The 13,687-nt window shown below is 33.5% G+C and overlaps 1 protein-coding gene across 1 annotated transcript; it reads right to left on the reverse strand.

The window, feature by feature from the left end:
• Positions 1-5,158: 5,158 nt before the first annotated feature.
• LOC133192935 (acetylcholine receptor subunit beta-like) lies at positions 5,159-13,099 on the reverse strand. Its single transcript, XM_061328938.1, has 7 exons — positions 13,013-13,099; positions 9,208-9,252; positions 8,861-8,976; positions 6,691-6,953; positions 6,414-6,508; positions 5,862-6,042; positions 5,159-5,589 (listed from the first exon to the last, which is right to left on the reverse strand). The coding sequence occupies exons 1-7, from the start codon at positions 13,097-13,099 to the stop codon at positions 5,159-5,161; spliced, it is 1,218 nt and encodes a 405-aa protein (XP_061184922.1).
• Positions 13,100-13,687: the final 588 nt, after the last annotated feature.

The following is a 13,687-nucleotide window of genomic DNA, read 5'->3' on the forward strand; positions in this document are numbered from 1 at the left end:
TATTATCATAAAGTTTAGCTATCAGTATGCCATCAATGTCTTTCTCTTGTAAAATATCCAGATATGAAACAGATGTGGCAGACAATGTGGTATCTATTTCGAATTCAGTGAGATAAATCGAATCAACCTATGAATGAAACTAAATATTGTTAATTGATAAAAGTCGTCGATATATCTGAATGTGGAATTGAGTATGTATGTTATTTTACGTTCCATTCGAAACTTTTTCACATATATAGAGACGTAACCATATACCAATGAAGAGCTTCAAATTTTTACCTTTATTTTGCACTAAGGGCCATTGAGAAGTGAGGGTTCTTTATCGTGCCAACGCCTACTGTGACTAGGGACCTCAGTTTTGAAGGTTTCATTCGAAAGAATCCCCATGGGGGAATTCTGACTCCAGAGCGGGAGGACAACCGGGGAAGTTTCAGTTTAGAGCCACACTTCCCCGCAGGAAGACCTACTCTACTACTAGTTGTAGTCAGACGTCCCCCATAGCAATTTTTCTCCCTTCATTTAATCTTGCTTTTACAAGTACTACAGTCACTCGATAGTGATAATTTAGTTACCAAATCTTTACAGCGGTGCATTAATTGCCCCTGCTTTTACTGAAAGTGGGGAATATTAATTTTGGTCTGACTATGTATTATCGCACGTCCGACTAGATTATTTTCTTAGTGTAACACTTTCGTTTCTGGGCGATATCTTACAAAATATTTGAGCTCTTGCAATGGAATTTTACATCATATTTCGTACGGCTTAGAAGTACACCGTACTCATCTGTCTACTATAGTATGAAATAAAAGTTAATAAGACAGCATGAACACTAGTTTTGTATAAGTTACTACTTTTTAAAACAAAATTTATACCCTCCTTTTCCTATCCAATAAGTTCACAAATTTATAATTTCCCTTGATGGAGAGTGGATGTTTCAATATAAAAGGCAATAATTCAAAGGAAACATGGTCCTAGAGTGGGCCTTCCTCAAGGGGAACTAGTTTCACTCTAGAGCAAATCTTGCAAGAGGAAGTAAAGCTGTAAATTTAGGCTTCCCCCTTGTGTAGACTTACTCTCCTTTGAAACTTTTTGGGGGAAGTATAGCACTAGAAGGGAAGTATGCCTCTAGAGTCAGACCTTCCCTACCAGGGAGGAAGGCTCACACTAGAGAAAGACTTCCTGGGGAAGTCTCACTATGAGGGAAGTTTCGCTCTACAACACCGAGCGCTTTGCGAAGAAACAGTCAATACCTATGTTAACGTCTTAGGTCTGACGTGGAGCAGCGAACGAGAATCGAGCCCGGGTCTCCTTTTTACGAAGCTAACGCCTTGTCACTAGGTTACAGTAACCGGTATACATGGAATTGAAGGCCACAGCAAAAGAATTCTTTTTATGTTCATGTTTTTAATAAGTTTTGCTTCGTATAAACACAAAAACATGCCTGCTAAAGCGTCCAAGGGAATTCCAACAGATATTTAATATAAGACCTGACCTCCAAAAACCACAAGGATATTGTCGATGAGAAATTCAAGCATCTTTGAATATCAAATTCTGAGTACTTTTGTGTAGAATCAGAATGTTTTCTAACAAAATAAGTTTGCAGATGACCAAGACAAGGTATGCAAATTTATCAGTTTCATTTTTATTGAAGAAGCAGTTGTTTATGATGTCCAAATGTCTGGTCTTTAATTTATCGTGGGGAATCGTTTTATAAAGTACTGAAAAGTCGTACGTTTTGACGCTATTGATTTTTGTAATTTTTTAAATTTCAAATTTTCTAAAAGTTCCTTGGATTTTTTAAGCGTCCACATCTGATTAACACTCCTTCTCAAATATGTTGTTCTGCACTACTCCTGCAGTTTTGCCTTAACTGCTATTAATACTTTCGTGAGGAGCAAAGAAGGAAGATTGCTTGTTAGAACATTTATTAGAACTCGGTATGTATCTTTGTTTTTAAGGATTTTTATGAGGTTTAGAAATCCAATATAGGTATGGTCATTCCAATTCAATTTAGTTGTTGGGAATATTTAGATTACATGTATTTAAAACAGACATATGATTTTGAAGAATTTCTTCCTTAGAAATGGAACAATTACTCTGAATATAATGTGGATTACCACTTATAGAATTAAATCCAAGTTTCTCTAAAATACCTTTGTAATAATGAGCCTTACTTATATTTCTACTTGCTTTGTCAGGCTTTGTTAGCTGTGATCAGTACATATTGATCTAATCTATCGTATCGCCTAATGTAATCTATTTAATTCTTTTTTCACTTCTGAATTACTGAGGACAGAAGGATATATGGTTTTCTTATTGCCCCTCAACCGCTTAATACGAGATTTTTTAAACATCCATTTGATACGTATAATCTTTTCTGACGAAGTGTCCAAGTCTTCTTTTTTTAATATTTGACCCATCGCCTGGCATAATCTCTGACAGAATTGATAATGTTGAAATTTTGTCGCCGGTTGAAAGATCGGGGTTCCCTGAGATTCGACTTTTTGTAAATTGAGTGATTTTAGGTCTTAATTGTTAACTATATTCACGTCACCAGTATTGACGTATTCAGCAGGACTCTTGTTGTATGGAGAAGAACATGAACACGTAGGAAGATTAAATATCGTTTTTTAGAATTAAAAAAAGTCTTGATTTTTTGAAATTATTTTTGTTAATATTGATTTTGTTTGATTTAAGTGTCTTTTTTTATTGTTATTATTAGTCCCCTACCGGTGAAACCGGAGGGGACTATAGGTTTTTTTTTTTTTTTTTTTTTTTTTTTTTGCAATCCGTAGAAATATGTATATCCCCGTGCACTGTTTGTTTTGAATATTATTTAAAACTAAAGAAAATAAATTCTATTGATTACCCTTACATTCGAGACGGAAAGAAATAATACATAGCTTTGTTTTATTGAAATACTCATGTGTCCAATAACTTTTAACTTGGATTGAAACTCAATATTAAAAGACTTTTCTTATGTACCATTTAAGTATATTCGTTCATAAAGGTTACTTTATTTAATAAAATGATCTACTTGTCTAGAAAATCAGAGACCATTGAAAAGGCTAGATTAACTCTTGAATATCTGCATAATATTAAAAGACTTTTCTTAAGTACCATTAAAGGACATTCGTTCATAAAGGTTAGCTTATTAAATAACATGATCTACTTAACTTATCCAAAAGTCTACATTATAAATATGTGTTTCTGTGATCAATAGCAATTTGAAGAAAAATACACAGATCGTGCTGTTGCTTTCATTTTCTAGACAGAGAAGCTGAACAAGCTTAAAAAACGGCCTTATACAGTTATACTTTTCGATATAGTAATACTTATCGATATATATCCGGTAACTGTTGTGGACACTCTAAAAATGAGGTGATATTCATCTTCAATCTTGTTAAGAGAACATAATTTCCGTACGCATGCGCACGAAAACCGTCGTTTTATATAACGCAACTGACCCTGTTCTACAGCTAGTCTACGCAAAGATAATTTCTGTTTCGAGAGGTAGTGAAATACATTTTCCGGCATGCTTTTTTTTGTCGGATATTCATCGTAATCCAAACTAATTGGACAAGTTGTCTCACTTATTATTGTCATATTGATGCGGATTGATGAACAAATGTACTTTAATATGGTACTTATGAACAAATCTACATTTATGGTAATTAAGTGTTCTAATATATAACTTCAAAGGTTCCTTCTGATTTAATGGATGCTTAACTCGATCAATTAATATCCAAACTGTTTTCTGCCAAAGTTTTACTAATTGAAGCTATGTTGTATCAGTTATTAATTTATATCATTAAATTGCTTACTTGAGATAAAAATCATGCGATCTCGTAATCCTGCGAAACTCTTCAGAGAATAAGCAAATAAAAGAAAATGATGTGTGCATTGTTGAGTAAAAAAGCGCTTTAGACTTTATTTAGACAGAATATGATTTGGACTGTTCCAAAATGAAAGGACTTTGAGTATTTACTTTGTGTGTTCTATCGTCATTCGATCACTTTATTCCATAGTGCAGCTTGATTGCAAGTTTCTTGCGAGGTTCTTTTCAAATCTATCAGGGATATAGTGACATCAATTTGTTGAACAAGATGAAGTATTAGTATTTTTGCCTTAAAAATTCCCGATCGATACTGGGGACAAAAAATAGCAAATTGAAAATAATTTTATCATTCATTATGTGTCTCTATTTTTGAAAGATTTCTTTCAAATCTGCAAGGAGACTTCGGTAGATGAAACTTGAAAATTTAACTTGAAAAGCTCAGGTAGAGAAAAAAAAATCTGAAGAATTGGTATAAATATTGCTTATTATGTGGCAGTTTCTTTACAATTCAAGAAATATCTTGTCAGTTCTGTTTCTCTGCTAGAGGAAGTGACGTAGCTGTTTAATTATCTACTTTTTCTGATCTGTAAATCTTCATCTCCTCATGCTTTTCAATAAAGAAGAAAAATTAAAGAAATAGTTTTTTATTTGAATATCACATATTTAAAATTTCATAATTTCCAATTAATGCATAACCAATGAAAATTCAACTTAATTGAAACTATAAACAAACTATGCACAAAACTAACCAGAGTAGCTTTCCTTGTGCGTGTACAAGAAAATGTTTTTGGTCTTGTCATTGTTTCAATTTTGTTTCATGGATCTAAAAAAAGCAAAAAGCAACTTTATCTCAGCTTGAGAGACATCAGGCTTGACCTCGATGGTGAAAGAAGCAGAAGAATGGTGTGGAATGCGATATAAAATCACGTAAATTTTTTGCATGGAACCTGGCCTTAGAGCAAAAAAAAAAGCAAATGATATTAAATACTTGTACCGCCGAATAAAAATTAAAGTAAAGTAACGTGAAGTAGTGGAACGTAGGAATTGGTTGTTGTTATCAAACAGTGCAAAAACATTCATATCTTACATGATATTGATATAAACAATGACTTATACATTATTTAATCATACTCTGTTCTTTAGTGATATCATAAACATAAAGCTTTGTTTCTTTCAGCATTAAATATTCAATGTTTTTCTCTGGTATATATTTACGAATGGATATTGAAATGAATTGATTATAGCTTACATAAGTATTCCAAACAACTGGGTATAGAAAAAACTTAGAATGTCTGACGATTTTTAATAAAACGCTAAAATTTAATGTATTAAAAATCCAATTATAAAGACAGATATAAAGATAAATTGTTGCAACAGCGTAAAAATAAGGAATACCCGAAAAAATAACTCATCAAGAAACACTGTTATCATAGGCCAAGTGACGTCATTAGTCTGTTCAGGATAGGGTGAAACTGGTGTTTTTGACATTGGTACTCTTTCACTCTTAGAGTTCGATTTCGAATTAATTTTGGTTTCTTCCTCTTCGTTTACTACGGAGACTGTAAGGTCGCGAACTTTACTATCTGATCGCTTATTTTTAACTCCAGCAAATTTTCCTAAAATTCCGTTATATGCATTCAAAAACTTTGGTGAAACCGGGTCGTCTTCGTTTTTGTGGTGACAACGAAGAACCATGATGGAAAATGCAACAGATAACGTCCCAGCAGCCAACGTGGTTAATAGGTAGATAGCTGAAATAATAATATATTTAAAAAATAAGAGCGAGAAAAACTTAATTACTCATGCAATTACTCCGAATATTACGTTTATGTTTAAAAAAGTTTCTGCATTGTGTATCCATAGACACTGTTAACGTTTTATAGTGGAAAATTCAGGAAATGTTTTTACCTATATGTTTCACCCCCCCCCCCCCCATTTGATTAATTTCAAGAATGTAAATTAAACAGATTAGTTCCTAAAATACAAATATTCATTAACTGTGTATGTTCACCAGATGACTTACATAATGCAGATGTAGTGAGTGAAGTTGTTGGTAGATTTGCAGAGACAATGGTTAGATAAACGGCATATGCTAATAGAACCGTTAGAGAAAATCCCATCCTCTCTCCGCTATCCGGTGGTAACTTAAAAGCCAGAACCATAAGAAATGCGATCATCGTACATGGCAAAACAGTGTTAACTACCTGGAAAAGAATTATTTACTTTTATTAATAAAAGTAATTTGATAAAGTAAAATATTTCCTCTTGAAAATTCTTTGTTTATTTTCATTCAATTTTTTATGGATATGAAATCGAAATACCAGTAATGAACCCAAGCGTTTAACATTTCTCAGAATATTTTAACATTGAATATATAGACAGTCCAAACTATTACATAAATTTAGATTGGCGCTGATCAGGAGAATTAAACGCCCCGAATTCGAGAAAGTCATGAATATTCTGGCTACGTAGATAACTTCATGATAGGTGACAGAAGGCAAATGTAATGTAACATCTAATTCCAGTGGCAGAAATTCTCATTTTAAAAATATTGAATTTGATAGGTAGGTAAAACCTGAAAAAGTGGTCTTCGTTTGAAGAACATTCTTAGAGTAGCAGTAGGAAACGACGATACACCTCGAACACTCACTCCTGTTTCGATGGAATAACCTACAACGAAATAATACGGCTTAGTTCTGCAAAATAGAAATTATAGATGTTGTGAATGTGATAAGAAAGGTTCCTCGAATTTCTCGTTGATTTTTTACTGAGTATTTGTGATAGATCATCTGCAAGCTCTTTACAAATTATTTTAAAAATACTGTTTCATTGAAATTAACATATGTACATACTCTTATATTCCCATCCTCCATTTTCGTTGTAAAATGACATATCTAAACCACTATCTGCCCATGACAATTCTATTTCAGCTACGGAATAACCCCACGCTGCAATTACTACGTCACATTCCTGGGTATCAAAGGGGTAATAGGTTGTATCCGACTCGCAGTGTGTGGTATAAACATCTATTGGGTTGTATACGCAATTTCCATTACTAAGAATCCGAATCAGGTTTAAGGAATCTGCGTCCATCATAATTGAAATGGAACTTACTCTGTTGAAATGAACATATTTTTTTCGATTAGTGAAAATGTGGATTCAAATATTAGCAAGAATCCTACAATAACCTTAATATTTGGTTTTCGATCATGAGCAATTCTCATTCCATTAAAAATACAGATAACTGTGATTTCTGATCTGATATAATACAATCAATTTACTTATTTTTTTTAACTTATCAGTGAAAATTTTTGCTTTAAAAAGGTTTTAACAAGACAGCAAAATCTGACGACATATAATCATATCCGGTCCCAATTTTTATGCACCAGATGCGCATTTCGACAAATTATGTCTCTTCAGTGATGCTCATTCTGAAACGTTGGAAATCCAAAATATTTTTTTTAAAAACTTTGAAAGCTGAAAAAAGTTGCCAAAGACTGTAGCCAAGTACGTCGAAGGATCAGAACTATGCATGAGGAAGATAACTCATAATTTTGAAATAAATTTCTAAATTTTACCCCAGCAATTAATTATACATCCGTATTTTCAAGCTAGTACCGAAGTACTTAGCTACTGGACTGAAGAGACCCTCGGGGACTAACAGTCCACCACCAGAGGTCTCGACCCAGGTGTCATAATGTAAATCATATACGGTATCAATTTTGATGCAACAGAAACGCATTTCGACAAATTGTGTCTCTTTAGTGATGCTCATGCCGAAACGTTAGAAATCCAAATTATTTTTTTTAAATATATTGTAAAGCAGTGACAGTGAATCAAAAAAACATTATGAAAATATAGAAGACTTAATACAAATCTCGGATGAGATTAGCTCGGCTGGTAATTTGGACGGATGACTTCACCAGATCTCAGACAGTCCTTCATAGTGTCTGGACTTTGGTCGGTTTAAATATTTTAAAATCTACACCGGTCGGTTCCAGCTTTTTATGTGCACATATAGGTGTAAATGCTGTTCGCTCCAAATTAGTGATTTGAATGTTTTAACTCCCTCCATATTACTATAAAAATTACATCGCTTACTGTATACATATGTAAATGCAAAAGTAAACACAAACACTAACTTTTCCTTGTAAATGATTTATCCCGCAGGGCAATCTTATTTCCGGGAATTGGGCAATTTCTATAGCCTGTTTTTTTTTTTCTAGTAATTCTCCGACATAGGCCTATGTACAGTACATATTTATCACACCTATTAAAACAGACTACTGGAATTTTTCAATACCATGAGATAAAGAATCATGTCTTGGAAACTACCAGTTGAACGTAAATCTTGTGTTTGTTTTTCTTTTAGAATTCACATATTTTGCATTAAACAATGAAGTTTTATCAGTAAAAAGAGATGTTTGTTTGGGTCCCTTCCAGAATTTTTCACTTAAATTATGACATTAACAATAAATATCCAGCCTGGCCAAATCTAAGCCGAGATTTATCCTCTCACCACAAAATTTACCCAAGTCTCATTGTTTTTTTTCTGATAAATTAATATGTATATGGAACGTACGTCATACTATAGACCAAGCGCTAGCTTTCAGTAAGTTCAGTATTGAGTATTCTTAATGATTATATACTAATGTCTCGATGGATGGTTTTCTTTATTACAAAAATCTCAATCTTAAACAATCATGACATATTTCATCTTATACCTTGAGTGCAGGTAGATTTATACAGAAATATGTCTGCTTGCTCGTATGAAAGACTTGAGCTTTGATTTTTCTATATATGTATAACTTGATCCTCGATATTCCTCAGACATCAATCTTCGAAAAGGAGCGAAGACCTTTGTCTGAATAAACTAAGTACCTTTCGCTCTTTGTGTAAAGTTTGGTTGAAAATAACACAGGATTGAGAACACAAATGGAAAATGTTAAAAGTAAGCAACGCTTGACCTACCGAAAATGAAATATTTGCTTCCATCAGGTTTAAACTTATAACTACACTCACGAATTCTCTAAAACAAGAGTTGGAAACCACGTATAACTCTGACTGGAAAAGATTGTTGGAATATCACTGCTGTAAGTAGGATTAGTGTCCCATGCTAATCGAGAATCCTGCCACGTCTACAACAAAAGTGTTTATTTAAAAAAAAAATCTGTAATGTCCAATATTGTTTAATTTAAGGATGCAAATACTATTGGAGGTTCATCCGAATTACATCTATGTAAAAAAAATACAAATTAAGATTTTTGTCCTTTTGATAGGAGTACTTAGGTACAGCTACAGGTACAGATATATTTAACTGCACTTTGTATGTGTATTAAGTCATGCCTTATCTAGCTAGGATGACTTACCATGCTGAAAAATCCAGCCATGGACATTGCCTGTTCCACAATTTCCTAAAATAGAAGATATATAAATGAATTTTGACAAATCTTTTCTGTCAATAATTACAAGGGCATTTTTCAAGAGGGGCTTGGGTATCAAGTGAAAAAAGGTGAAGATAACGAACAGTGATTAACAAGAAGTCTGTGAGCCAATGCTCACTAATAATACCCCCGCTCTGATGTGAATATACAAGTTCAGTTATGGGCAGACACAGTGATAATCAGGAAGTGGACATTGGATCTTTACAAAAATGAATCCCAAAATATGACATCCTTAAACAAAGGGTTTGCTAAAATTTCAAACATCTGTGGCTAGTATTTGCCGAGAAAACTGCGACCAAAATTGGTTATGTATGGTACGGACAGACGCATGGATAAACAGGAAGTTGACAACGGATTCGTACAAAAATGAATCCCAACATATGGCATGCCTAAACAAAGAGTGTGCTAAAATTTCATGCATCTGCGATGAGTAGTTGCTGTGAAAACTGCGACCAAAATTTGTTATGTATGGTACAGACAGACGCCCGGATAAACAGGAAGTTGACATCGGATTCGTACAAAAATGAATCCCACCATATGGCATGTCTAAACAAAGAGTGTGCTAAAATTTCAAGCATCTGCGATGAGTAGTTGCTGAGAAAACTGCGACCAAAATTTGTTATGTATGGTACGGAGAGACGCACGGATAAACAGGAAGTTGACATCGGATTCGTACAAAAATGAATCCCACCATATGGGATGCCTAAACAAAGAGTGTGCTAAAATTTTAAGCATCTTCGATGAGTAGTTGCTGAGGAAACTGTGACCAAAACTTGTTACGGACAGACACACAGCTAGACAGATGGACAGACAGACAGACAGACACACAAGGGTAAAACAGTATACCCCCCTCTCCTTCGGAGCGGGGGTATAATAATAAAAAGCATCCCCTGTCGACCGGTCACACCCACAATAAACATATGTATTAATCAGATAGACGGAATATTAGTAATATTTATTATACTAATGTCAAATTTACTATAAGTGCAAACCCTAACAAAAATATACTATAGTTAACTATAGTTTATTATAGTATGCAAGTTTTTACTAAGGTAAATCAAAGTTTAAACTTTAGTTAATCAAAGAATTTTTACCATGGATTTTAGATTTTATATTTTATGTTCTGTAATTCATACTTGCATATTTTTATTTGAAATGAAAATATAACTTGTATATTCACATATTATTTACAAATTTTACAACATTGGTGTTGAATTACAGAGATTTTAAGCTTTAAAATCTAAAAAAAAACTTCTAAAGTAAAGTTTCATAGTAAATCAAAGTATTTACTATTATATATATAGTTAAATATCGTAAACTATAGTTAACTATAATAATTTTTTGTTTGCGAAGGCCTGACAATTAGTATGAAACACGTCAGCCAAAATACAGCCCAATGTAAGGTTAAATTTGTTAACAAGGTCATTATAACGACGATAGAATTTACAAAATGCTGACTTTAAATGATGTTGTTGAAATCCCTGTAGCATTAACTTATCTGTCAGTAACCTGCCTTGGTTTAAACATAGTTAATCAAAGATTACGAAGCTAACCTCGACGAATGTTATCTATAAGTAAGGCAAATCTCACATATAAATTTTTCCTAATTAGTTAACATCCCAACATCAATATCCGTGCAAGTTTGGTTTAAGTAAGACTTATAGTTACTGGAAATAAACCTGCTCAAAAAACTGTTAACCTTTTTACTCATCAAGAAAATTTTGGTAAGTTCCAACGTCCAAAGCAAGTCTGGAAGTTTTCATCCTTAGATGCACCATCTATGCAAGTTGAATCATAACATAAAATTTGGTCCAGGTAGGGCTTATAGTTTCTTGGAAATAGACCTGCTCCAAAAACTTTAAGCCGGTCACTCATCTGGACAATCTAGGTCAGATCCAGCATCCGAAGCAAGTGTGGTAGTGTCCATCTGTCCATCCCTAGATGCATCGTTCAATCAAATTTGGTCCAGGTAGGGCTTATAGTTACTTGGGAATGGACTTGCACCTAAAACTTTAACCAGGACGCCGAAGCTAACGCCAACGCCAACACCGGGGGTATAGCACAAGCTCATCTCGACTTCGTCGAGGTGAGCTAAAAATTGATCGAACTCAGAGCATCCTCTTGATCATGAGTATTGAATAAGTTGGGAGACATAAACACCATATGCAGGTGATAACGGAATATAAATGACGAGGGAAAAGCCGAAGTCATCTTGTTTGTCATACAATTTAGTTGTTAGAATGCCCTTATCGTCTTTAGTCAGTTAAACATTCAAATATGATACAGATGCGAGAGAATTTGTGGTGTCTTTTATTTCGAGTTCACTGGGATATATGAAATCGATATATGAATGAAGGTAACAATAGTTAATTGATAAAACGCCATTGATATGTCTGAATATCGAGTTGAAGGCCACATCTAGTGTTTTCTTTTTCTCATGTAAAAGCTTTTTAGAAAATAAATTCTGCTTCATAGAATTTAAAAAACAATTCGGCTAATAAAGGCTCCCAATTGGTGCCCATACATCACCAGATATGAAAATTTCCGAGTTCCATTGTTATTGAAGAAGCAGTTGTCTATGATTATCAAAAAAGCCTAGTCTTTTAATTATCGTCATAAATGGTTGTATAAAGTGTAGAAAAGTCGTACATTTTTATATTAATGACTTCTGAAAAAAATTGGTGATTCAAAATTTTTAAAAGTTCTTCGAAGCTTTTGAATCCACATCAGATTTTTGCTGTAGCAAAATACATCTGAGGTTACTCTCTTTACAGCAGTTTATATTTTGTGAGGATTAAAGATAGGGGCTTGGTAGAGCATTTGCTGGACCTGACAATGTAGCTTTGTAAATATTTTTATAAAGTTCAGGAATCCAGTACAGGTAGGGTAGATCAAACTCTCCCTGGTTGACTGGAATATTTAAAGTATTAGATACTGAACTGCGAATTTGAAGAATTTCATGATAAACAGAAATTAAATTAAGACCATATCATATCATTAATAATTTTTATGACTTACCAAATCATTCAAAGTGATAGGGAAAAATCTCAGTTGGACAGGGACTGTACCGTTCGGTCGGCTTAATCTTTGGTAGCTGTTTGTCGTCCATAATTCTGTTCTCAGCGAATTTTCCAATGAAAAACTATAACCGCCATTTGCTACTTTACATCCTGCCCAAAAAGACAATGTAATGTTTACGAAATAATTAAATCTAAGGAAACTTGGCAAAAAGTTTCACTCTATATACCTAGTTATTTCCAAATATTTGTTATTTACATTATTTGTATGCTTCTGTTTAAATCACATTATAATTGTTGCTACGGCTTTCATATTTCGCATGTGTATTCCTTGTGATAAGACCTTCCGTTTGGGTACCAACAACTTTAACCCTTTGACCATGGAGTTTGACCTACTTTTGAAAAACTTTAACTTTGGTCATAGCTTTTAAACAGTTGGTACTAGGACTTTCATACTTCTCATGTGTATTACTTGTGATACTAGTAAGACTTTTCCTTGCATGGGTACAAATATTTTTGACCTTTTGACTTTGACCTTGAAGTTTGACAATTTTTGACAAACTTTAACCTTGGTCATATGTTTGAACAGTTGGAGCTAGGTCTTTCACATTTCATAGGTGTATTTCTTGCGACAAGGCCTTTCTTTGGGTGCCAATATTTTTGACCGTTTGACCTTCAACTTGGAGTTCGACTTGCATTTGAAAAACTTTAACCTTCGCCAAGAGCTGCCATCCGGGTGCATCAGTGTTCCAAAAACATATCTTGTTAATCTTGAACTTAGCCCTTAACTCGGGAGACATGGTTTCTTATGACTTTAAAAAAGTTTTGTTACTAATGAAAATTGTGAGAAAGTGTGCCCGATCCTGCAGAAGTTTTTGGTAAAATTACTATTTGTACAGACATTATATTTTTAATGATATTGCTCTTCATCAAGGCATAAAAAAAGAAATAAATTAATACAATTATATGCTGGCTAAATAAATATCATAAGATATAGAAGAAAATTTTAAGATTTATAACAATTGCAATTTAGCCTAGTAGATTCAACCAATATTGGACCAAGGCGACATGGATTTAACAATTTCTGGGTGGGAGCTTCATTCACACTAGAAAAAAAAATCATTAAAAGCAGTTTGACTAATAGATTTTATAATTTAAGAAGATTTTTACAAGAAAACCATCGGCTTTGACTGTCATATGTCCAATTTAAGTCCCACCTGAATCTCGAACTCTGAATCCACGTGACATGAATTATCAAAATTGGTATTGTATCTTTTATTCATTATCACGCGTCTCCATATGAGTGAAAAATTCTCGAGAGGAACGATAAACAACATAAAAACAAACATTATCACGCACATTGATGAAGGTGATCAGTGGTAGAAAGA

This window comes from Saccostrea echinata, unplaced genomic scaffold, assembly GCF_033153115.1.
Source record: "Saccostrea echinata isolate AGI-Se365-2 ecotype Australia unplaced genomic scaffold, CSIRO_AGI_Sech_v1 ptg000025l, whole genome shotgun sequence".
Taxonomy (NCBI): Eukaryota; Metazoa; Mollusca; class Bivalvia; order Ostreida; family Ostreidae; genus Saccostrea; species Saccostrea echinata.